Source organism: Mobula birostris, chromosome 10 (assembly GCF_030028105.1).
Source record: "Mobula birostris isolate sMobBir1 chromosome 10, sMobBir1.hap1, whole genome shotgun sequence".
Classification (NCBI taxonomy): Eukaryota; Metazoa; Chordata; class Chondrichthyes; order Myliobatiformes; family Myliobatidae; genus Mobula; species Mobula birostris.
In genome coordinates, this window is record NC_092379.1 from 105,560,955 (window position 1) to 105,586,540 (window position 25,586).

The 25,586-nt window shown below is 40.1% G+C and overlaps 1 protein-coding gene across 3 annotated transcripts in view; it reads left to right on the forward strand.

Annotated features, from left to right (window-relative positions):
* Positions 1–25,586, forward strand: part of med12 (mediator complex subunit 12) — a 174,840-nt gene that overhangs the window by 14,922 nt on the left and 134,332 nt on the right. For all 3 annotated transcript variants that reach the window (XM_072270757.1, XM_072270758.1, XM_072270759.1), the window contains exon 2: positions 10,153–10,257. In XM_072270757.1, the coding sequence (XP_072126858.1) occupies positions 10,153–10,257 (105 nt within the window). The remainder of the gene's footprint in view (positions 1–10,152; positions 10,258–25,586) is intronic.

Here is a 25,586-nt window from a genome sequence, read left to right on the forward strand (position 1 = left end):
CACTGTCACAGGTAAATTATGGGCCGTTAATCTCAGAGATAAAAGCAGATATGCATAGATGGAATCTTATCCCCTTTTTAAGTTTAAATTCAAGGATAAATACTATAAAAATGAATATTCTTCCTCTGTTATTGTATCTTTTCCGTACTTTACCGGTGGAGGTGGATGATAATCAGTTCAGGGAATGGGACAAATGGATTTCCCGCTTCATTTGGCAAGGAAAGAAACCTAGAATTCGATATAACACCTTACAGTTAGGGAAGGAAGGAGGAGGTATGGTTCTTCCTTGCCTGAGAAATTATTTTTATGCCTCACAGATAACCCCTCTGTTATATTGGTGTAATAGGGAATATAAGGCTAGATGGAAGGAAATAGAATTTGGATTAGTTGACAGTTTTCCTCTTCAGGCCTCAATAGCTGACAAAGGATTGATGGCCCAGTTGGAAAAATTTAAAAACGCTTGGATAAATCTTACATTAAAAGTATGGCAGAAGGTGGTTAATTCATGTGGAATTAATAACATGTTAAAACTCTTTAGATGGTGTGCATATGATACCGAATTCCTTCCCAACAGAGGAGATAAAAGATTTGAGCTATGGATAAAGAAAGGTCTTACAACGTACCTCTCATTTATAGATAAAAGAGTATTACAAAGTTTCCAAATCCTGCAGGACAAACATGGCCTAGAACATAATGACTTTTTTAGGTACTTTCAAGTACAAAACTATGTTAACCAGAGTTGTAGATATACAGACATATCAACAGTAGAATTAGAATTTTTCAAGAGTCTGAATTCGGCTTGCAGTTCAATACCTAGTAAATCAGTTTCTCGATTATGTAATGCACTCTCCCATGCTAAAAATGTAAATACACTGTATATTAAAGAGAAGTGGGAGAAAGAAGCGGGGTTGGTACTTTCAGAGGAGGCTTGGGAGAAAATCTGCAGCTTTCAATGGTCCTCGACTAATTCTTTGACTTGGAGAGAACATTGTTGGAAAAACATTATAAGATACTTCAAGACCCCATATCAGGAAAAATATAAAGATACAAATGTGATGTGTTGGAGAAGGTGCGGCACCAAGGAGGCAAATCATTTTCATATTTTTTGGGATTGCCCTAAATTAAGTCTATTTTGAGAAGGTATTCATAGAACATTAGTTAAGGTACTTAGGTCCCAGATACCTCTGAACTTTGAGACACTCTATTTGGGGCATGTATTGTTTCTTGAACAGAAGGAAGATATAAAGTTGCTGCAGGCCCTCTTAGCGGCAAGTAAGAAATCAATCACTAGAAAATGGCTAAATCCAATACCACCTACATTGGAAGATTGGTACGAAATTATCTTGGAAATATTTAAAATGGAAAAGTTGACTTACTCCCTGAGAACTCAAAAAGAAAAATTTTATCAAATCTGGAATAAATGGATTGAATATATAACCCCAATGGGAGCAGACTTTAGATGACTCTCCTAATGATTTATACTGCTCTTCTCATCAACACAGTAATATTGCTAACGTAAGCACTCCTAGTCTAAATGTTTGTTTTTTTTGTTTTCTTTTGGAAAATAGAGAATTAACACAAGTAAAGGGAAAGATTTGGGAAAGGGATAAAAAAATGAAAAAATTAAGTAAATAAGTACATAGGGATTGGATAATTATGTCTGCGGGCAGGAGCAAGCATGAACAAATTAGGATATAAATACCTACAATGGTTGATACATAGGCTTATATACAATATTTTGGACCAGTGGAAATGGTCCAGAAGGGTTATATGGAAACTATTATTACCATTTTTCTTAACAACTAATTCCATTACTTAGCCTAATAGGTTAGATTTACCACAGTACATAATTATCTACTTAAATGTTTATTTTCCTTTTATATCATCTCAATGTGTACTTAAGAATGTATAAATAATTGTAGTTTTATACATATAAAAAAATGGAAAAGGTTATATGTGTGAAAAAAGTACATGATATTTGTGAATTCCTTATCCAAATAAAAATAAAATAAAAAAAAAGAAAAAGGCTGTAGCTTAAAGCCATAGGGGGATTTGAAGATGAGTGCTTTCGAATGTTTAAAAGGAGAAAATGAATCTGGATGATGGCTGCAAAGACAAGGTTAATATGTGAATAGACCTACATTAGGATGGAATATAGGTTGTGGAATTCTAGGAATTTATTGGCAATCCATCCAGGGTGAACTGAGAGGCCAGGGGATTGGACATTTCATATATTGAAACTGACATTGACAAAAGTATTGTTCAGGATTTAAGTAGCGAAGTATTGAGGCAAAGACAAAAAATGCAATGGAGAAAAAAATTCAATGAAAAAAAGAACTGAAAATGTCAAGTTTCAAAGTAAGTTGAGGACAGAAGAGACTGCAGATTTAGAAACAAAGAATACTGGATACATTCAGCAGGTAAAGCAGCAACTGTGGAGGCAAAAAGTGCCTGTCAGTCTTTTGGGTGAGCCAGACCCTGCACAAGGACTGAGAGGGAATGGGTAAGATTGCCAGCAGATAGTAGTATCAGGATGAGGTGGGACAGGCTGGTTGGTTATGAGTGAAACCAGATGAGATGATTTGTCAGTCCTGCCAAAGGGTTTCGGTCCGAAACGTCGACTGTACTCTTTTCCATGGATACTGGTTGGCCTACTGAGTTCCTCCAGCATTTTGTGTGTGTTGTTCAGATTTCCAGCATCTGCAGATTTTCTCATGTTTGAAGTGATTGCTTTTGGGTGGGTGGAATGGGCAGATGGGATCAGGTGAGCGAGGGGATGGACAAAGAAAAAATCTAGATTGATAATTGAGTGTGCAAGTGGAGGCATGGGTTTTCTGAAATGGAAAATACAATGTTCATACCATTGGGTTGTAAGCTACCTAAGTTGAATAAGAGATGATATTTTGAGTTTAGTCTGTCTAGCAGTGGGGAAGGGGAAGGGGAAAACAGGTCCATGTGGGAGTGGGAAAGAGAATTTAAAAGAATTACAACCAGAATCTCCAGATAGTCTTTACAGAGATGGCACATTCTTTGTAAAACAGTCGCCTTATCTATGTTTGGTTTCTCCAATGTAAGGGAGACTTCATTGTCAGTATATCCCTTTTGGCCTCCATGAATGCTACTTGACCCACTGAGTTCTTCTAATGTTTTGTTCAAAGTAAACAACATTTTCAAAATGTAGGACTAATCTGTCATTGCCTCAAAGGATAAGTTTGTATTTTGCCCTTTCTGAACTCTCATTAAGGGTTAAGGTAACTGAGCATATCTCTGGTGGGATGTCATATTATGGCAACTAATTAGGGATTCCAGAATGCCAGATAACTCATGAGAATGCCAAATTATTTTTGTAGGTTGCTTGAGCTTTTGTGAAGGCGAGTCAGAAAATTATTGGAAAAAAAGTAAAATTAAGTTGATTGAAAATTTGTCAGCTGCTTCCTCTGTTGACTCAATCCAATGTTTGAAATATTTCTGGTACTTTGTGTTTGGAATGAATCCTCCACACACATTATTTTGATCTTATTCCTTGTGGATACAGAATCTATGCTAAAGGGTTACTAAATTCTACCACTATTGAAGAAAGAGGGTAGAGATAATCCAGAAAACTATAGATCAGTTGACTTTATACTGGTGAAGACATTAATGTAAATGACCATCAGGCTAAAATAGTTTTTCATTTGAAAAGTCATGGGTTATTCAAGAAGATCCCATCTTTTTTTATAAAGAAAATTGTTCTCACTAATGCAATTGACTCACTTGTGGAATAAGAAGATGAAGCGGTAGATGTATACATGGATTCTTGAAAGACATTCAACAAACTGCCATGCAGGAGACTTGTTAAAGTGACAAATTAAAATTAAGCAGAAAACAAACAGTATTGATACAGGGTTCACCCAACGGCAGGAAATAACGCTGATACATGGATATTTTAAAAACTGGATAGAGATAAATGCTGGCTGGTGGTGTTCCCTCAAGGGTTAGTTCTGTATTCATTACTCTTCAGTTGTTATAAATTAACTTTACAGAGACACATAACTTGCAATGCAGTGGATGGTGATGAGGATAAGTGCAGACATTGGAGTAACAAAAAGGCGGCATAGCAGAAAGACTTCAAGGTGAAGAAATCTATTGATATACATTGGGAAGATTAAAATGGAAAAGAAGGATACTATAAATGGTATGAGTTTGAAAAGTGTAGAGATATACATCCCTACTAGGAGTAGTAGGATGCTGTTAAAGTTGCCAGAATTGTAGATTATTTTGGTTTTTAAATAAGAGTGTAAATACTGAAAGCAAAGAAATTATGCTAGATTTTTAAAAAAAATTATAAATCACTGCTAAAGCCACAGTTAGATTATTATCAAAGTCACATTTCAAGAAAGTTTAGAGCCATTTGAATGTAGAGGATACTATCAAGCATAAGAGATTTCATTTGTGAGATTGGAAAGGTTATGAATGTTCTCTTTGACACGCAGTAAGAGTAACATGGTAGAAGTTTTTGTGATGAGCTGGTCCTGTGACAAGAATTTGTGATTGTATATTTAAATCAATTGAAGTTAGAGTCTGTACAGTGTCTAAAAGGGTGATGGAAATTGATTTCACAAATTATTTTAAGAGGATGTTGGACAAGTAAAGTTTGAGAAATCTATAGAATTAGAGATGGAGCGGTATATGTAATGTAATGGATGATGCTACATCATTAAGCAAACGGATATTGTAGGCCAAATACCATGTGTTTTTATTCTGTCAATAAAAGGCAGCATGAGCTTACCTTATTGGATAACTGTTCAAAATTACTACTTACTCAAACCAACTTGCTTTAAGATATTAATTTCTTCTGTAGAATTCTGTAGAATTAATATGAGGCAGATTTGTCAGTACACAGTAGTCAAGTGATTTGTATTTCAAAATATTTAATGCCTTGTATGCAGGGATTAAAATGTAAGTTATTAAAATAGGATTTCACTGGTGTGATTTCTGAACCAATCTAATTTCACATTCCAAACAACCTTTAGGATAAGAACTTGGTTCCGTGGGCATACCATCAAAGAACTATTTAATAATTTAGTGAAAAAAAACTGTAAATGTTTCAAAAAATTTTCTTATGTTATTTCGTTGTTGCAAACCATGCGTTCAATTTCTCCATCTCTGCCGCATGTGCTCTCAGGATGAGGCTTTAGATTCCAGTATGAAGAAGATTTCTTCCTTTTTTAAAGAAAGGGGCTTCCCTTCCTCCACCATCAACTCTGCTCTCAAACACATCTCGCCCATTTCACGCACATCTGCTCTCACCCCATCCTCCCACTACCCCACTAGGGATAGGGTTCCGCTTGTCCTCACCTACCACCCCACCAGCCTCTGGGTCCAACATATAATTCTCTGTAACTTCTGCCACCTCCAACGGGACCCCACCACCAAGCATATCTTTCCCTCCTTCTCCCCCCCACCCCTCGCAGGGATCGCTCCTTAAGTGACTCCCTTGTCCATTCATTTCCCTCCCCCCCCCCCCCCCATCCCTTCCCACCAATCTCCCTCCAGGCACTTATCCTTGTAAGCGGAACAAGTGCTACGCATGCCCTTACACTTCATCCCTCACCACCATTCAGGGCCCCAGACAGTCCTTCCAGGTGAGGCGACACTTCACCTGTGAGTCGACTGGGGTGATATACTGCATCTGGTGCTCCCGTTGCGGCCTTCTATATATTGGTGAGTCCCGACGCAGATTGGGAGACCGTTTCTCTGAACATCTATGCTCTGTCCACCAGAGAAAGCAGGATCTCCCAGTGGCCACGCATTTTAATTCCACGTCCCATTCCCATTCTGATATGTCAATCCATGGCCTCCTCTATTGTAAAGATGAAGCCACACTCAGGTTGGAGGAACAACACCTTATATTCTGTCTGGGTAGCCTCCAACCTGAAGGCATGAACATTGATTTCTCTAACTTCTGCTAATGCCCCTCCTCCCCTTCTTACCACATCCCTTATTTATTTATTTATTTATCTGTCTGCCTATTTGTTTATTTATTTATTTAATTTATTTTCCCTTTTCTCCCCCTCTCTTTTTTCTTTCTCTGTCCCTCTCACAATAACTCCTTGCCTGCTCTCCATCTTCCTCTGGTGCTCCCCTCCCCCTTTCTTTCTCCCCAGGCCTCCCGTCCCATGATCCTCTCCCTTCTCCAGCTCTGTCCTTTCAATCTTTTTTTATTGATTTAAAAGAATAGGGATAAATACAAACCAGAGGAGAGGTTATTTCAAATACATGTTTCAATAATAGTACAAACAAAGAAAGGAATATACACTGTCAAAATCATATATAGTATTAAGCTAATATAAAGAGACAAGAGAACCACTTCTCTTAACAGTTCATAGAAAAAAAGACTCAAGATTTCCTGTTATTGAGAAAAAGAAAACCCACTAAACTAACCTAAATCACAAAAAAAGGGGGACTGGGCAGTCCATTTTGAGGATACAGTTTTAAAAAAAAAGGGAAAATCCTTCTGATCAAATCTAAAACTTCGCAGAGAGAGAAAAAAAATTAACTGGAAAAGTAAAAAGAATTAGATCATATGAAAATATTGAATAAAAGATTGCCAAGTTTGCTCAAATTTAAAAGATGTACCAAACGTCTGACTCCTTATTTTCTCCAAACTTAAACAAGACATAATGGAAACGAGCCAAAAAAAAAATACGGTAGGTAGTTTGGGACCCTTTCAGTACAATAGAATAGCTCTCCTCCCCGATAAAGTTGAGAAAGCTATCATGCGTTGAGCAGAAGCAGGAACGTTTCCTGCCTCCGTTGGAATAGTCTCAAAGATTGCGGTAAATGAATTAGGTTGTAGGTCCAGACCTATGACTTTTGATAACGTTCTAAAGACATCTCTCCAAAAGTTATTTAACTTTATGCAGGATCAAAACATATGAGTTAAACTGGCCACCTCAGTGTTGCATCTATTAGGATTATATTAGAAAAATATGTGCTAGTTTATCTTTTGACATATGCGCCCTGTGCACTACCTTGAACTGAATTAAGGAGTGACGGGCACAAATAGATGAATTATTAACTAAATGAAAAATTTTATTTCCATTGATTATCTGAAAGTGATTCTTGAAGTTCCAATTCCCAAGCACGTTTAACCTTATCATTAGACATCATTCGTAAATTCAATAGCCGTTTATATATGATGGCTATCAATCCTTTTTGGAATGGTTTAAGCTGAAAGATAACATCTATCATATTTGGTAAATGAGCAAATGGCTAATTCGGTAACAAACCGCATAAAAAATTCCTAACTTGTAAATATCTAAAAAAATTGTTCATTAGATAAATCATATTTGTCCACTAGCTGAGAAAAAGACATTAAACAATCCTCTAAAAACAAATCTAGGAAAGTTATTATTCCCTTAGTTTTCCATGTTAAGTTATCTAGTTTTGCCTTATCTAAAATTGATGGTTTAAAAAAATAACTAAAATGGATATTAAATGGAACAAAGTTATTTAAGTCAAAGGGTCTGCGAACCTGAAACCAAATTTTTAATGTATGTCTAGCAATGGGACTAAGATCCTGTCTACCAATCTTAGAAAACAAAAAGGGAAGAGGAGCTCCCAGTAAAGAAGCCAAAGAGAATCCCTTTACCGAGTTCTCCTCCAAGTCCGACCATGAAGGACAGTCCTGTGTATCTATACAGTGAATCCAAAAAGTAATATAACGAGTATTATTTGCCCAGTAATAGAATCTAAAGTTTGGTAAAGCCAAGCCACCATCTTTTTTAAATTTTTGCAGTAAAGGTTTACTCAATCTAGAGCTTTTATTAGTCCAGATATATGATAAGATTATAGAATCTATTCTATCAAAAAACATTTTCGGGACAAAGGATAAAACAGCTTGAAACGTGTATAAAAATTTCGGTAGCATTGTCATTTTTATAGCATTTGTTCGACCGATTAACAACATCGTCATAGGCGACCATTTGGAAAGCGTTTGTTGTGTATATTCAATTAAAGGAAGAAATTTATATTTATTTAAGTCTTTAAAATTTTTAGTAATGTTAAAATAATTTTTAGCAATATTGAAAGGTATTTGATCATATTGATCCAAATAATAATGGGAAATAATTCACTTTAATGTAATTTTAACTTGTATCCGGAGAAAGTACTGAATTCAGTAAATATGGGTAACATAGAAGGAATAGATTTCCTAGGGTCTGAAATGTAAACTACTAAGTCATCTGCGTACAATGAAAGCTTATGTACTTCATCCCCTACTCCAGCTCTGTATCCCTTTTGCCATTCAACTTTCTAGCTCTTAGCTTCATTCCTCCCCCTCCTGTCTTCTCCTATCATTTTGTATCTCCCCATCCCCCTTCAACTTTCAAATCTCTTACTACCTCTTCTTTCAGTTAGTCCTGACGAAGCGTCTTGGCCCGAAACGTCGACTGTACCTCTTCCTATAGATGCTGCCTGGCCTGCTGCGTTCACCAGCATTTGTGTGTGTTGCTTGAATTTCCAGCATCTGCAGATTTCCTCGTATTTGCATGTTCAATTTAATTCCAAGTTCTTTTTTGATTTTGAAATGATGTGTATTTGATAGCTCTTTTAAGGATCGTTTACTTTGAAATGTTACCCTCAGATTAGGATTTAGTTTACAAGTAAGATTTGAATGGAGAGAGTTAGTGGTTTGGTTGAAGTGGGAGAATTTATTTGTTCCGGGATGAATTTGGTGTTTGGAATGTAAGTTTGTTTTAAATGATGTAGGCCAGGTCTCTAATCCTGCAACTATATTCCCTATGAATTATTGAACAGAAAGTGTACACGTTCCATTTATTATAGTTAATTAAATCTGAATATATTTTTAATGCACAGTTAGAACATATGCTTTACTGCAGAAGGTACACAGTTGCCCATTTATCTCCCAAATAAATCTTGCTTTTAAAATGAGCTGAAAGGCACAATCTCTTCCACATTCCTCCACTGACCTGGTAGAGGTGTATAAGATGATGAGTGGCATTGATCGCGTGAATAGCTTTTTCCCAAGGCTAAAATGGCTAACATGAGGGGGCCTGGTTTTAAGGTGCTTGGAAATAAGTACCAAGGGGATGTCAGGGGTAAGTTTTTTACACAGAGAGTGGTGGGTGTATGGAATGCACTGCCGGCAGTGGTGGTGGAAGCGGATACAATAGGGTCTTTTAAGAGCCTCTTAGGTAGGTACATGGAGCTTAGAAAAATAGAGGCTTATGTGCTAGGGAAATTCTGGGCAGTCTCTAGAGTGGATTACATGGTTGACACAACATTGTGGGCCAAAGGGCCTGTAATGTGCTGTAAATTTCTATGTTCTATGTATTCTGATTCTGACATCTTATGGTCTCAAATTGCAAAAAAAAAGATGTTTAATGGTCATTTTGACATAAAAGAGGATATACTACCAAAAGAATAATGTTGAGTCTCCCGTTTCAATTGATAAAAGAAATCTAATGTTTGACTGTGGAGGGATTACTGCTGTGACCTTTGATACAGTCACATGACAGGTTTGGGTTACATAATTTAATATAAATGGAGCATAGAATACAGGAGTAGTTTTTAGTGTGGAATATTTTTAATTTCTCAATCTGATTTTGTAACACGGAGGTTGATATATTTTCTGAGATTAGGAAGATCTCAGATTACTATGGAAATTTTGATTAATGGTAATTTCGCTGGATTTACAAAATAAAACACTTGAAGTTCGTAGATTTAATGAGAAGTACAGAAGTTAAGCAGACATTTAAGGGTTATGTCTAATCTTTTACTTATTGTACATGGTCAAATAAGTTATTTAGATGGTATTTGATATCTTTATGATGGTTTGAAGAATGAAAAGATTATTGAAAAACTAGTTCACTTTGTACGAGGAACCTTGTGACTCAAAATAATTGCAACTGCATTTGTAGGGACTTTTGTATTTGTGAATTAACACCTTTCAAGTTGCATCATTTTATAAAGAGTACAATATGGAATCATGAAATTAAATATGACTTAATTACTATTTTATTCAGTAAAATGAATTGCTTTCAATGAGTTTTATAGTTTCTCAGAAGTGCTACGATAGCAATAAAGTTTGTTTTGTGCTTGTGTGTCAGTAGCAAAACTCTTGACTTAATGGTCCTCCTTTTGTTTCAGGATGAGCTGACAGCACTAAATGTTAAACAAGGCTTTAACAATCAGCCTGCAGTGTCTGGGGATGAACATGGTACCGCAAAGAATGTCAACTTCAATCCTGGCAAGGTAAGATTCTCATTGTTGATCAAAGTCTCCTTGGAACATATCCAATCTTCAATGTCAATGCTGAGTAACAAAAGACTATACATTATAAGTGAAAGGTTGACAGTGGGTCCGGATATCTGGCCTACTGCTGCAATTTAAGTGTTTCAGGTTGAGGAGCTTAGTCGTAGTCATAGTCATACTTTATTGATCCCGGGGGAAATTGGTTTTCGTTACAGTTGCTCCATAAATAATAAATAGTAATAGAACTATAAATAGTTAAATAGTAATATGTAAATTATGCCAGTAAATTATGAAATAAGTCCAGGACCAGCCTATTGGCTCAGGGTGTCTGACCCTCCAAGGGAGGAGTTGTAAAGTTTGATGGCCATAGGCAGGAATGACTTCCTATGACGCTCAGGGCTGCATCTCGGTGGAATGAGTCTCTGGCTGAATGTACTCCTGTGCCCACCCAGTACATTATGTACTGGATGGGAGACATTGACCAAGATGGCATGCAACTTAGACAGCATCCTCTTTTCAGACACCACCATGAGAGAGTCCAGTTCCATCCCCACAACACCACTGGCCTTACGAATGAGTTTGTTGATTCTGTTGGTGTCTGCCACCCTCAGCCTGCTGCCCCAGCACACAACAGCAAACATGATAGCACTGGCCACCACAGACTTGTAGAATGTCCTCAGCATTGTTCGGCAGATATTAAAGGACCTCAGTCTCCTCAGGAAATAGAGATGGCTCTGGCCCTTCTTGTAGACAGCCTCAGTGATCTTTGACCAGTCCAGTTTATTGTCAATTCGTATCCCCAGGTATTTGTAATCCTCCACCATGTTCACACTGACCCCCTGGATGGAGACAGGGGTCACCGGTACCTTAGCTCTCCTCAGGTCTACCACCAGCTCCTTAGTCTTTTTCACATTAAGCTGCAGATAATTCTGTCACACCATGTGACAAAGTTTCCTACCGTAGCCCTGTACTCAGCCTCACCTCCCTTGCTGGTGCATCCAACTATGGCAGAGTCATCCGAAAACTTCTGAAGATGACAGGACTCTGTGCAGTAGTTGAAGTCCGAGGTGTAAATGGTGAAGAGAAAGGGAGACAAGACAGTCCCCTGTGGAGCCCCAGTGCTGCTGATCACTCTGTCGGGCACACAGTGTTACTAGCACACGTACTGTGGTCTGCCAGTCAGGTAATCAAGAATCCGTGATACCAGGGAAGCGTCCACCTGCATTGCTGTCAGCTTCTCCCCAGCAGAGCAGGGCGGATGGTGTTGAACGCACTGGAGAAGTCAAAAAACATGATCCTCACAGTGCTCGCTGGCTTGTCCAGGTGGGCATAGACACGGTTCAGCAGGAAGACGATGGCATCCTCAACTCCTAGTCGGGGCTGGTAGGCAAACTGGAGGGGATCTAAGTGTGGCCTGACCATAGGCCAGTGCAGCTCCAGAACAAGTCTCTCCAGGGTCTTCATGATGTGGGAGGTCAGTGCCACCGGTCTGTAGTCATTGAGGCCGCTGGGGTGCGGCGTCTTCAGCACAGGGACGAGGCAGGGCGTTTTCCACAGTACAGGAACCCTCCAGAGCCTCAGGCTGAGGTTGAATACATGGCGAAGTATGTTGGTGGAGGCATATGGTGATCACCATCCTACCAACTTCAGACTGGCCATTTGCTGATAAACATGTTGTATGAAATGAAGCTGGAATCCTGTGCTGCAAATAATCTAAACTCTGCTTATCTTTTTTTTGCGTACTTAACCATTGAAGGCCTCTAGCTGACTAAGATCCTAGGATGAAATGACATCTCTGACTCTAATTGGGTCTCGATTGTCTGGCATAGTGTGAAGGATGGTGAAGTAGAGAAAGCCCTTGACTGCAGGTTCATGTTCCAGCTGTGCAAAAACTAACCTGATCTCAATATTTTTGGTTACACATAGTCATTGACTATATTTTTCTCTCATCTATTTTTGAAATAAGTTCAATAAATTTTGCATTAAAATGCTTGTAGATTGAAAACTTTGTCATTATTTTAAGTCACCATAGTAAAACAACTTTAAATTACTGTTGATCTGGAAGACTTGGATACTTTATCTTGAACAGTCATATTTTGACTGTAATATTTGTCTTACATAAAGTCTAATATGGCATTTGCGTTTCAGATCTGTAGCTCTACAGGTGATCCCAAATCTGAATTTCAGGTCCCAGTCCAACAGCCCTTTCTAAACTGTTTAGACGCTTTGAACACAATAATAGCATTGATCTATAGAAACTAGAATGTCCATAATCATACTGGTTCACCTCCACAAGAACCACTATCCCATGTAGCTACTCATCAAACTGCACGCTTTTTTGCTCAAAGTGATTATGTAAGTCTTTCAAGCTTTCTCCTCTATCTGCCTGTACCTGGCTAAACAGAACTATTGTATATTGTGTCAGAAATGGTGTGAGGTCTTTCTTAAAAGGAAACATAGAAAATATATCTTGTGGAACATATACTCAAGGTCAAAATGATGTATCAAGTAAACCAAGAACCTTAGCCAAAATATATTTGCAGTGTTTTGCATCTAATTTAATTTCACTCCCTGTGCTTAATAAATCACTTGGGAAAATGACCCTTCTCTTGTGTATGGTTGAAATACACCCAGCTGACAGAGGTACTGATGGACGTATTCAGCATTTCTCTGGAACAGTGCATTGTCCCCTTGGTTTTCAAGGCGGCAACCATCATTCTAGTACCAAAGAAGGCGACAGTAACTGACTATTCCTCTTCTCACCCTGTCTCTTGCAAAAACGCCATCCCCTTCTCGCAATTCGTCCGTCTCCGCCGCATCTGCTCTCAGGATGAGGCTTTTCATTCTAGGACGAGGGAGATGTCTTCCTTTTTTAAAGAAAGGGGCTTCCCTTCCTCCACTATCAACTCTGCTCTTAAATGCATCTCCCCCATTTCACATACATCTGCTCTCACTCCATCCTCCCGCCACCCCACTAGGAATAGGGTTCCCCTGGTCCTCACCTGCCACCCCACCAGCCTCCAGGTCCAACATATTATTCTCCGTAACTTCCGCCACCTCCAACGGGATCCCACCACTAAGCACATCTTTCCCTCCCCCCCCCCCCCACATCCCGTAGGGATCGCTCCCTACACAACTCCCTTGTCCATTCGTCCCCCCCATCCCTCCCCACTGATCTCCCTCCTGGCACTTATCCGTGTAAGCGGAACAAGTGCTACACATGCCCTTACACTTCCTCCCTTACCACCATTCAGGGCCCCAAGCAGTCCTTCCAGGTGAGGCAACACTTCACCTGTGAGTCGACTGGGGTGATATACTGCATCCGGTGCTCCCGATGTGGCCTTTTATATATTGGCGAGACCCGACGCAGACTGGGAGACCGCTTTGCTGAACATCTACGCTCTGTCCGCCAGAGAAAGCAGGATCTCCCAGTGGCCACACATTTTAATTCCACATCCCATTCCCATCCTGACATGTCTATCCACGGCCTCCTCTACTGTAAAGATGAAGCCACACTCAGGTTGGAGGAACAACACCTTATATTCCGTGTGGGTAGCCTCCAACCTGATGGCATGAACATCGACTTCTCTAACTTCCGCTAAGGCCCCACCTCCCCCTCGTGCCCCATCTGTTACTTATTTTTATGCACACATTCTTTCTCTCACTCTCCTTTTTCTGCCTCTGTCCCTCTGAATATACCTCTTGCCCATCCTCTGGGTCCCCCCCCCCCCGTCTTTCTTCCCGGACCTCCTGTCCCATGATCCTCTTGTATCCCCTTTTGCCTATCACCTGTCCAGCTCTTGGTTATATCCCTGCCCCTCCTGTCTTCTCCTATCATTTTGGATCTCCCCCTCCCCCTCCAACTTTCAAATCCCTTACTCACTCTTCCTTCAGTTAGTCCTGACGAAGGGTCTTGGCCTGAAACGTCGACTGCACCTCTTCCTAGAGATGCTGCCTGGCCTGCTGCGTTCACTAGCAACTTTGATGTGTGTTGCTTGAATTTCCAGCATCTGCGGAATTCCTAATTGACTGTCCATCTGATGGCATTAACATTATGAAATGCATTGAGTGGCTGGTCATGGAGCACATTAAAGCCTCTCTCCCAGCTACACTGGAGCTTTTCCAGTTCACTTATCGCTCAAATTGATCCACTAATGCTGTAATAGCCTCAGCCCTCCTCTCTGTCCTGTCCCACCTGGCAAATTGTGTCTCATATGCTAGAGTGCTGTTTATAGACTTCAATTTGTCATTCAATGCTATCATACCTCTGCCTGGTGGGGATACTGTCCTAGCTGGGTCTCGACATCTGCAATTGAATACTGAACTTCTTCACAGTAAAGTCACAATCAGTCCGTATGGGCAGCAACATCTCCCATCCCATTATGCTGAGGACTGGTGTTCCCCAAGGCTATGTGTTCAGGCCGCTACTGTACACACTGCTGGCGCATGTAGGATCCAGCTCCAACCGTGCCATCAAGTTGGTAGATGACACAGCAGTCAAAGAGGATGTTGGATGGTTAGGTGGGATCCTTAATAATACTAAGGACCCTGTGTATGCAGCTGTCCTGATAGATGTCCCAGATGAATGGTAGGGAAAGCTCTATGATCTTGTCAGCTGTTCTCACAGTGCTTTGTCTTCTCCTCGTTCAGGCTTAGGTTGTTCTTGTCACACCAATCCACCTTGACCTTATCAAGAACAATGATGAGATGGAGTATAGAGAGGAAGCGGAGTGGCTGGTGGCTTGGTGTGAGAAGCACAACCTAAGTCTGAACGCAGAGAAGACAAAGGAAGTCATTGTGGACTTCAGGAAGATGCAGACAAACCATCCCCCTCCTTGAATATGTGACACCTCTGTAGAGAGAGTTAAATGTGCCAAGTTCCTGGGAGTTCACTTTGCGGCTGACCTCACCTGGTCCCTTAATATCACCTCCCTGAGCAAGAAGGCACAGCAGTGCCTGCACTTCCTAAGAAGATTGAGGCAAGCAAGGCTCCCACTGCCCATCTTAACTGCATTTTACAGGAGTGCCGTTGAGAGCGTGCTAACAAGTTGCTTCCCCATCTGGTATGGGGGCAGTCGAGCATCAGACCAGAAGTCCCTACAAAGGACGGAGAACAGCTGAGAGGATAATAGAGGTCTCCCTACCATCTATTGGGGACATTTATCAGGAGTGCTGCATACGCAGGGCCCTTAGTATTATTAAGGATCCCACCTATCTATCCAGCATCCTCTTTGACTTTCTACCATCAGGCAGGAGACTCCATTGGATAAAAACAATGGCCAGGATGAGAAACAGTTTCCTCCCCCCAGACCATTAGGCTTCTGAATTCCCAGCCGCATCGTATTTGAACTGTCATCAGTTATTTGTTCTGTACCTTACAATATTTAATACTAATGCACTTTAGCTTGTTATTTACTGTATATGTGATTCATCTGTAGATTTTGTCGTTACCTTCATAAGTTATCGTGTGTTAGGGTGATCCTTGAAGTGGATGGGTTACAGCAGCAGAAGACCACAGACATGCACTCAGTGGTCGCTTTATTGGGTACAGGAGATATGTAATTAACTGGCCACTCAGAGCAACAGGTCAACGGCAGATGCCATCTCTCTGGCCCTACATTCCTCCTTAGAACACCTGGAGAATAAAGATGCATATGTAAGGCTCCTTTTCATTGACTACAGCTCTGTCTTCAATAACATCATTCCAAATAAACTGATTACTAAGCTCCGGAACCTGGGCCTCAGCACTCAGATCTGCAGCTGGATCTTCAACTTCCTCACAGACAGGACCCAGGCTGTAAAAATAGGGGACAAGCTCTCCTCTACAATCACTCTGAGCACCGGTGCCCCACAAGGCTGTGTACTCAGCCCCCTGCTGTACTCACTGTGCACCCATGATTGTGTAGCCAAGTTTCCATCGAACTCAATATATAAGTTTGCAGATGACACCACAATTGTAGGCCATATCTCGGGTAATGATGAGTTTGAGTACAGAGAGGAAATTAAGAACCTGGCGGCATGGTGCGAAGACAATAACTTATCCCTCAATGTCAGCAAGACGCAGGAATTGGTTGTTGACTTCAGAAGGAGTAGCAGACCGCACGACCCCATTTACATCAGTGGTGCGCAAGTGGAATGGGTCAAAAGCTTTAAGTTCCTTGGGGTCAATATCATAAATGACCTGACTTGGTCCATCCAAGCAGAGTCCACTGCCGAGAAGGCCCACCAGCGCCTTTACTTCCTGAGAAAGCTAAAGAAATTTGGCCTGTCCCCTAAACCCCTCACTAATTTTATAGATGCATCGTAGAAAGCATTCTTCTAGGGTGCATCACAACCTGGTATGGAAGTTGTCCTGTCCAAGACCGGAAGAAGCTGCAGAAGATCGTGAACACAGCCCAGCATATCACACAAACCAATCTTCTGTCCTTGGACTCACTTTACACCGCACGCTGTCGGAGCAGTGCTACCAGGATAATCAAGGACACGACCCACCCAGCCAACACACTTTTCGTCCCTTTTCCCTCCTGGAGAAGGCTCAGGAGCTTGAGGACTCGTACGGCCAGATTTGGGAACAGCTTCTTTCCGACTGTGATAAGACTGCTGAACGGATCCTGACCTGGATCTGGGCCATACCCTCCAAATATCCAGACCTACTTCTCGGTTTTTTTGCACTACTTTACTTTCCCTTTTCTATTTTCTATTTATGATAAATAATTTAAATTTTTAATATTTACTATTGATTTGTAATCCAGGGAGTACGAAGCGCAGAATCAAATATCGCTGTGATGATTGTACACTCTAGTATCAATTGTTTGGCGACAAAAAGTAAAGTATAATTTGTTTCCATTTCCCATGGAAATCAAATTTGACATAGAGCTGTCAAGTCACCTGTTAACAAGTCATTTGCCAACTTGTTATAATTCAGCTATACTTGTTCAGTGATAAGTGGAAAAGGTAAAGAGCTGAAGGAGGAGTCTGATAGGAGGGGAGAGTGGACCACGGTGGAAAGGGATGGGCAAGGTGGGAGGGGTGTGGTGGAGGTGATAGGATGATGAGGAGAAGAGGAGAGGAAAGAGGTCAAAATGGGTTGGGGAAATTACCAGAAGTTGGGAAAATTGATGTTTATACCATCTGGCTGGAGGTGGTCAGGAGAGTTATGAGGTGTTGTTCTTCCAACTTGAGAGTGGCTTCATCATGGCAGTGGAGGAGGCGATGAATGAACCTGTTGGAATTGGAGTGGGGATTGGAATGTAAATGGTTGGCCACTCGGAAATTCTGCTTGTTGTAGATGGAGCAATTGTGTTCAATTAAATGGTCCTCCTATCTTTGTTGGGTCTCACCATTGTAGAAGAGGCCATATTGGAAGCACCAGATACAGTAGATGACCCCAATGGATTTGCAGGTGAAGTATTGCCTAATCGTAAGAGAGTGATCCCTACCCTTTACCTTTTCCAACTATCACCTCCCAGCTTTTCACTTCATCCCCCTTCCCCATTCACCTGGCTTTACCTATCACCGTCTAGCTTGTACTCCTTCCTCTTTGCCCACCTTCTTATTCTGGCTTCTTCCCCCTTCCTTTCTGGTGCTGATGAATGGTTTTGGCCAGAAATATTGACGTTTTGCTCCTTTCAATTGATGCTGCCTGACCTGTTGAGTTCTTGCACTATTGTGTGTGTGTTACTTTGGATTTCCAGCATCTGCAGAATCTCTTGTGTTATTCTTGTTCAGTGCCAATAATAGTAATTTTTATATATAAAGAAAAAGGAAAAGTTGAAAAAAACATTTATGTTGCTTTTGGGTGCATGCACGAAGGATATTTAAAGCAGTCCATACTGATGAGACCAGTATGGATCACATTGGTTAGTAGGAGGAGCTTTACTAACAAATGCCTGATAATTGGGCATTTTATCAGGTTCACTAAAGATTTAAGACCTTAAGACATGAACAAAATCAGGCCATTTGGCCCATTGAGCCTGTTCTGCCATTCAAGTATGGCTTATTTTTTCCTCTCAACTCCATACCCCTTGCCTTTTCCCTGTAACCTTTGATGCCCTTACTAATTAAGTACCTTCCAATCTCTGTTTTAAGTATCCCAATCACCTGACCTCCACAGCCATCTGTAGTAATGAATTCCACAGATTTACCACCCTCTGGCTAAAGAAATTCTTCCTCATCTCTGTTCTAAGGAGATGTCCTGAGGTTGTGCCCTAGACACAACCCACTATCTGGAACATCTTCTGCACATACACTCTATGTAAGTCTTTCAATATTTTATTGGTTTCAATAAGAATCTTCGCTTCCCCACTTATTCTTCTAAATTCCAGCAGGTAGAGGTCCAGAGCTGTCAAAACACTCCTCATACATTAATCCTCTCCAATGCCGACATATCCTTTCTTAGATAAGAGGCCCAGAATTGCTCACAATACTACAACTGTGATCTGATCATTGCCCTTTTTTATTCAGATTAGTGATTTGTTAGGTCCTTCTGTAAACTCTATGCTTCCTTAATGCTATCTGCCCCTCCACATATTTTTGTATAATCTGCAAAATTGGCCTCAACACCGTCAATTCTGTCATCCAAATCATTAACATACAGTGGTGCTAGAAAGTTTGTGAACCTTGTAGAATTTTCTCCATGTCTGCATACTATGACCTAAAATGTAATCACATCTTGAGTTAAGTCCTAAAATTAGATGAAGAAAACCCAATTAAATAATTAACACAAAAACGTTATACTTGTTCATTTATTTATTGAGAAAAATGATCCAATATTACATGTATTTGTTGGGAAAAAAGTATGTGAATCTTTAATTTCAGTAACTGGTGTGACCCCTTTGTACAGCAATAACTTCAAGTGTTTCGGGTAACTGTTGATCAATTCTACACATTGACCACAAGACAAAGGAGCAGAAGTAGGCCATTCGGCCCATCGAGTCTGTTCCACAGCTCCCCCATGAGCTAAACTATTCATCCATCTGGTTCCAGATGGGTGAATAGTTTGGGTTGGAGAAATTTTAGGCCATTCCTCCCTATGAAACTGCTTCAATTCTGGGATGTTGGTGGGCTGCCTTGCATGAACTGCATGCTTCAGGCCCTTCTGAAGCACTCCTATAGGATTAAGGTCAAGACTTTGACGTGGCCATTCCAAGACAGGAATTTTCTTCCTTTTAAACCATTCTGTTGTTGATTTACTCTTGTGTTTCAGATCATTGTCTTATTTCATTATCCAACTTCTATTATTCTTCAGGTGACGGATTGCTACCCTGACATTCTCCTGTAAAATATCTTGATACAATTTTGAATTCATTGTTCCTTCAACAATTGCAAGCTGTCCAGGTCCTGAGGCAGCAAAGCAGCCCCAAACCATGATGCTGCTTTCACCATGCTTCACATTTGGTATGAGGTTTTGGTGTTGGTGTGCAGTGCCCTTTTTCCTCCAAACATAGCAATGAGCATTTCTGCCAAAAAGTTCAACCTTTAACTCACCTGTTCACAAAATATTGTCCCAGAAGTGCTGTACAACATCCAGGTGGTCTTTTGCAAACTTGAGACACGTAGCAATGCTTTTTTTGTAGAAGCAGTGGTTTCTCTGTGGTATCCTTCCATGAACACCATTCTTGTTCAGTGTTTTTCCTATAGTGGACACATGAACAGAGATTTTAGTAAGTTTCAGAGATTTCTACAGGCCTTTTGCTGTTACCCTTGGGTTCTTTCTCACCTTCCTCAGTATTGCACATTGTGCTCTTCATGTGATCTTTGCAGGATACCCACTCCTAGTGAGAGTAGTAATGGGGCATAGTTTACTCCATTTGTAGATAATTTCCTCTTACTGCGGTCGGATAAACACTCAGGTCTTGAGAAATGCTTTTGCAGCTTTTTCCAGCTTCATTCTTCTTCTAAGGTCCTGCGAAATTGTTATGAGGCATGGTGCACATGGAGAGGAGCAAGCTCTGTCAGTAACCTGACTTTGTGTGTCTTTCTTATAGGGCAAGGTACTGTACCTCTACAACCGACACGTCCAATCTTACCTCATTGATTGGAACAACTGACTCCAAGTAGCTTTTGTAGAAGACATTACCCCAGAGGTTTACATGCTTTTCTAACAAGTACATGTAATTTTGGATCATTTTTCTCAATAAATGAACAAGTGTAATGTTTTTGTGTTATTTGTTTAATTGTATTCTCGTTATCTAGTTTTAGGACTTGTGTGAAGATCTGATCACATTTTAGGTCATATTTATGAGGAAGTAGAGAAAATTCTACCAGGTTCACAAACTTTCTAGCAGCATTGTATAATGTGAAAATCTTTCCTGTAACACTGTGGGATTTTATCTTGTTTAGCAGCCTCATGTGCAGCACCTTGTCAAAAGCCTTCAGAAAACCCAGGAAAACACCATCTATTGACTCTCTTGCCTATCCTACCTGTTATTTATTGTTGTTTGCCTCACTCCCTTCTTAAAGAGTGTAGTGACATTTACGATTTTCCAGTCCTCTGAACCATTCTAGTATCTAGTGATTCTTGAAATATCACTACTAATGCCTCTACAATTTCTTCAACTACCTCTTTCAGAACCCGGGAATATAGTTCATCTGGTGCAGGTAACTTATCTACCTCTCAGCTTTCCAAACACCTCCTCAGTGACAGAGTTGACACACACTTGTGTACATTGACACTCTTGGAATTTCTGGTGTGCTGCTGGTATCTTTTACAGGGCAGACTGATGTAAAGTACTTACTCAGTTTGTCTGCCAATTCTTTGTCCCCCTATTACTACCATTCCAGCACCATTTTCTAGTGGTCCACTCATTTCTCTCTTTTATTCTTTATATATCTAAAAATCTTTTGGTATCCTCTTTTGTGTTATTGGTTAGCTTACCCTAATATTTTAATCTCTTCCCTCCTTATTGCTATTTTGGTTGCCTTTGTTGATTTTTCAAAGCTTTCCAATCCTCTAACTTCCCACTAATTTTTGCTATATGACATGCTCTCTATTGCTTTTATGCTTTCTTTGACTTCCCTTGTCAGTCACAGTTGCCTCATCCTCCCTTTAGACTGCTGTTTCCTTTTTGAGATGAACCAATCCTGTGTCATCTGAATTGCTCCCAGAAGCTCTCTCCTTGTCCCTGCAGTTCCCTTTGCTCCACTGTAGTAGCAATGCATCCTATTTTAGCTTCTCTCTTGAAGTGCAGGGTGAATTCTATCATATTATGAGGGTTCCTTTAAGCTCCCTAATCCAATCTGGTTCATTACATAAAACCCAATCCAAAAGATCCCCCCATGACCATCGTAACATTGCTCTTCTTGCACACCATTTAATTTTTTGAGCAGCCTGCGTTAAAACTTACTCTCAAGTGAGGAACCAGCCAGAGGTGTGAATAATGATCTGACCGAGGATGTAGGGGGCACAGAGAGAGGGAGTAATTGGGAACCTTTTGGTGAGGTTGGGATCAGAAATGTATGAAGATGCTGCAAAGAGAAGCTGGTAATAGTTGTAGTTGCAAAAGAGGAGCTAGTAATTGGTGTAGTTTTCATTATTACTTGCAAAGGTTGTCCTTTAAATGTAAACAAGGAACAAACATTCCAGTCTAAAATCTTAATAGTAGCACTTCACTTTTTGGGAGAATGTGTTTCAATTTAGTTTTGTTTCCATCTTATTGTGATCAAGAGGATTGTACAATAAATACCTATCAATTGTGATGCATGATAAGCATACCAAGATTAAGTTTGGCAGGTAAGGGTTGTGAAGGCACTTCTCTGTCTCCTGCCCCTTCCCCACCAGCAGACAATTCATGTGACGTGAATGAAATTTCACAGCAAAGGTGAATTTTTTGTGGTTGTAAGAACTAAATTCATTTAATATTGGAGGTATTGGATTAAGGGAATATATTCTACAATTTTAATACTGCAAACAAAAGCAGAATATAACATCTTCAGGTAATCAAATATTAAGTAAATATTAAGTAAATAGGAATTGTGTGGTTTCCAGAGGAAATGCTAAGAATCCTCTGCAGTATATGCTTATTTGGTTAGGCAGTGTAAAGTTATTCTTTCAGGTTGAAGCCACCTTATCAGAACTGGTAAGGGAGAAAATAATGGAGAACCATAGCATCGGCCGTTTCCTCCCTCCAGTGCTGTTTGACCTGATGAGTTCTTTCAGCAGATTGTGTGTCTCTGGAAGAGGGTAAAGAAGTTACTTTTACATTACAAAAGGGAGGGGAGAGTTGCAAAGGACAAATGGAATATCTGTGTGCTCTGTGGGCAAGTTGTAGGGTCATTCAGGTAATAGATTAATAGGGGCACCTAAAGAGAGGAAAAAAACAAAAGCTATGAAATGTGGACAGTTAAGGAGTGAGAATACAAGCAAAGGAACATGGATATTGCCAAGTGCAGGGTTGTGGCATATTTTAAATGGGCCAGGCTGTACTAGTGGAGAAAGAAAAATTAAACCAGTATCACTGGATGACTTGCAATAGAATAAGCAATTCTGATATAATCAAAGTCAGTTGCCTGTAGTTGTACAGTACGTCATTGCAAATAGAAGGTTTTGTTAAGCAAATTGTCCAGACTAAGGGTGGGATAGAGAATTGAAAAAGGCAACTGGGAGTTATGAGTCATCTCTGTGTGCTTGAATGAAGGTACTTTTGCAAAGAAGTAATGTTGTAAACACAAAGTACAGTAAACTAAATTGGAGGAAATGCAAGTGGATTGCTGCCTTACTTAGAAAGACTGTTTGGGACCCATTCAACCACACAAGTTGTGTCAACCTCCTTTTTCTTTGAGTGCTGTAAATTCAGAGAGAAAATGACAGTTAGTAATGGATATGAAGAGGGTAATGTCTCCAGAATACTACTTGGGTTCTTACTTTCATCCTCTGCAGATCTATTAACGATCAACTGCAGATGCAACATTTAATTTACCACTCCATACTTTTAATCTAGCCCACCACCTTTTGAATTTGTATTTTTGTTCACTAAAGACCAATTCTGATATAATCCTTAAAACTGGTGATGAAGATAATGCCCTTGAAGTTTGGCAAATTGACCTTTACCTCACAAAGCCAAGTATCAGCTTTCCAACACATCCACATACTTCCCTCTGGACCATGACTCCATGCTCAAAAATCAAGTCATTGTCTCTCAGGCAGTCATGAACTTGCTCAAAAGTTTACCCCCCCCCCCCACCAATTTCCAGCTTCACAGACCCCAACGCCTCTTATTTACGAACCGCAAGCAGAACTGTCCTAGTAGACTCATAATTTCAGCCTCTTCCTGCTTTACCAAACTTATTTCATCCTATCTTGAATTCCAGCTTGTCTGTGAATAGTCTGAGCACTTCTTTCTTGTAAAGTGGAGTGGCCTAGTTGGCTTCCTTCTACTAGCCCACTAGTTTACCTAGTTGCTCTCATTGTTACATTGAACAGTCATTGTTTTAATCCTTCACCTTTTTGCAGTGCATTATTAGTGTTGCTTCATACTCAATAATTTCATTGACTTTTTGCTTTCAATTTCCATATTGTTCTCAACTTTACATGGCCCAGCTGTCTCAGCTGTACGTCCTGTTAAAACTCTGACTGTATTCTAACAGTTCTTTTGTCCCCATATTTTTCTGATGACAAGACTTTGAAATGTCTTCCTGAACTGTGTCTTCCCCTCTACTTGTTCCACAGACTGGCATTTGTAGGATATTTTATTTGTGTTCTCACTCTTTAACAGTTATTCATTTTCTTTCTATCTAATTGCACCCATCAACCCAATGACTGGTTGATGTTTATTACTTACCCCCATGCAGCATTGACTTTGCACTTTCAGAGCTATTTCCTTTGTCATATCTATCTTTACCTCAGCTTTTTTTGTAATTGAAAATGGTCTTTTTTTTTTCTTTACAGACAAAATTCTGTTTCTTTTTTCACAGTGGCTGCCTGATCTGCAAAGTACTTGGGTACTGAGAATATTGTACATTTGGAAATGTGAATCTTCTGATGAGATACTAAGCTGCTCTTTCAAATAATCTATAGATATCCTGTGGTGCTAACTAAAGATTAGCAAAATGCTGTTGTTCAGACTAAATACTTCCAGCAAAGATTGGGATAAGACAAATTAATTGAGGATTACTTTTGTGGCATTTTATAGTGTTCAAAACAGTAGCAGCTAATATATACAGTGACCACTTTATTAGATACCTCCTGTACCCAGTAAAGTGGCAACTGAGTGTATGTTTGTAGTCTTCTGTTGCTATTGCTCGTCTACTTCAAGGATCAAAGTGCTGTGTTTTCAGATACAGGCAGTCCCCGAGTTATGAACGTCTGACTTACAAACACTTACAAATGGAAGAAGGAGAATGCCGTCTGCCATTTTAAGTCCTTGCCGTTAACACTGTGTTGAGTGTGTAACTTTGTATTTGGCTTAAATTTTTCTCAGCAAGATTCAACCTGACCCCACCCCCCTTTTTCCAGTCAGCACCGCCCCCACTTGTCCCATTTAACCTTTCTCAGTGCGGGTGGACTTTAGAACCCGGGGGAGCTTAGGTCAGGATCTGCCGCCCATGGCTGCTGCTGAATCCGTAGTGTTTCTGTTCCGTTGACAGAAAACGATCATGATTGAAAATAAAGTGGAAATAATAAAGTGATCGGAAAGAGGTGAAACGCTATCGGTCATTGGAAAAGTGCTAAGCTGCAGTCGGTCAACGATTGGAACAATTTTATTGGATAAAGGATAAAGTGAGAATAATGGAGCATGTGAAATGCCCTGCCCCAATAAAAGCTACAATTATTACTAAGCAATGCACTGATTTAATTATTGAAATACAAAGTTTGTACATACATTTCTTAAGTGTTTTATATGCATAGAAAGGTAAAATATATACTATATACTAAGACAAACGTTTGACTAACTGACGCTAAATAATACCGGATGTAACTGTTCCGACTTAATACAAATCCGACTTAAAGACGGACTCAGGAATGGAACTCGTTCGTAACCCGGGGACTGCCTGTATCCTGTTCTGCACACCACTATTGTAATGCATGGTTATTTGAGTTACTGTCACCTTCCTGTCAGCTAGTACCAGTCTGGCTATTCTCTTCTAACGTCTCTCATTAAAAAAACATTCTTGTCCACACAAACGTTGGTCACTGGATGTTTGTTTTTGTTCTCCACACCATTCTCTGTGAACTCCTGAGACTGTATCTGAATCAGAATCAGGTTTATTATCACTGGCATGTCTTGTGAAATTTGTTAACAGTAGTGCATGGAAATTCCATAAAGTCAGCAGTTTCTGAGATGCTCAAACTATCATATCTGTTACCAAAAATCATTCCATGGCCAAAGTCA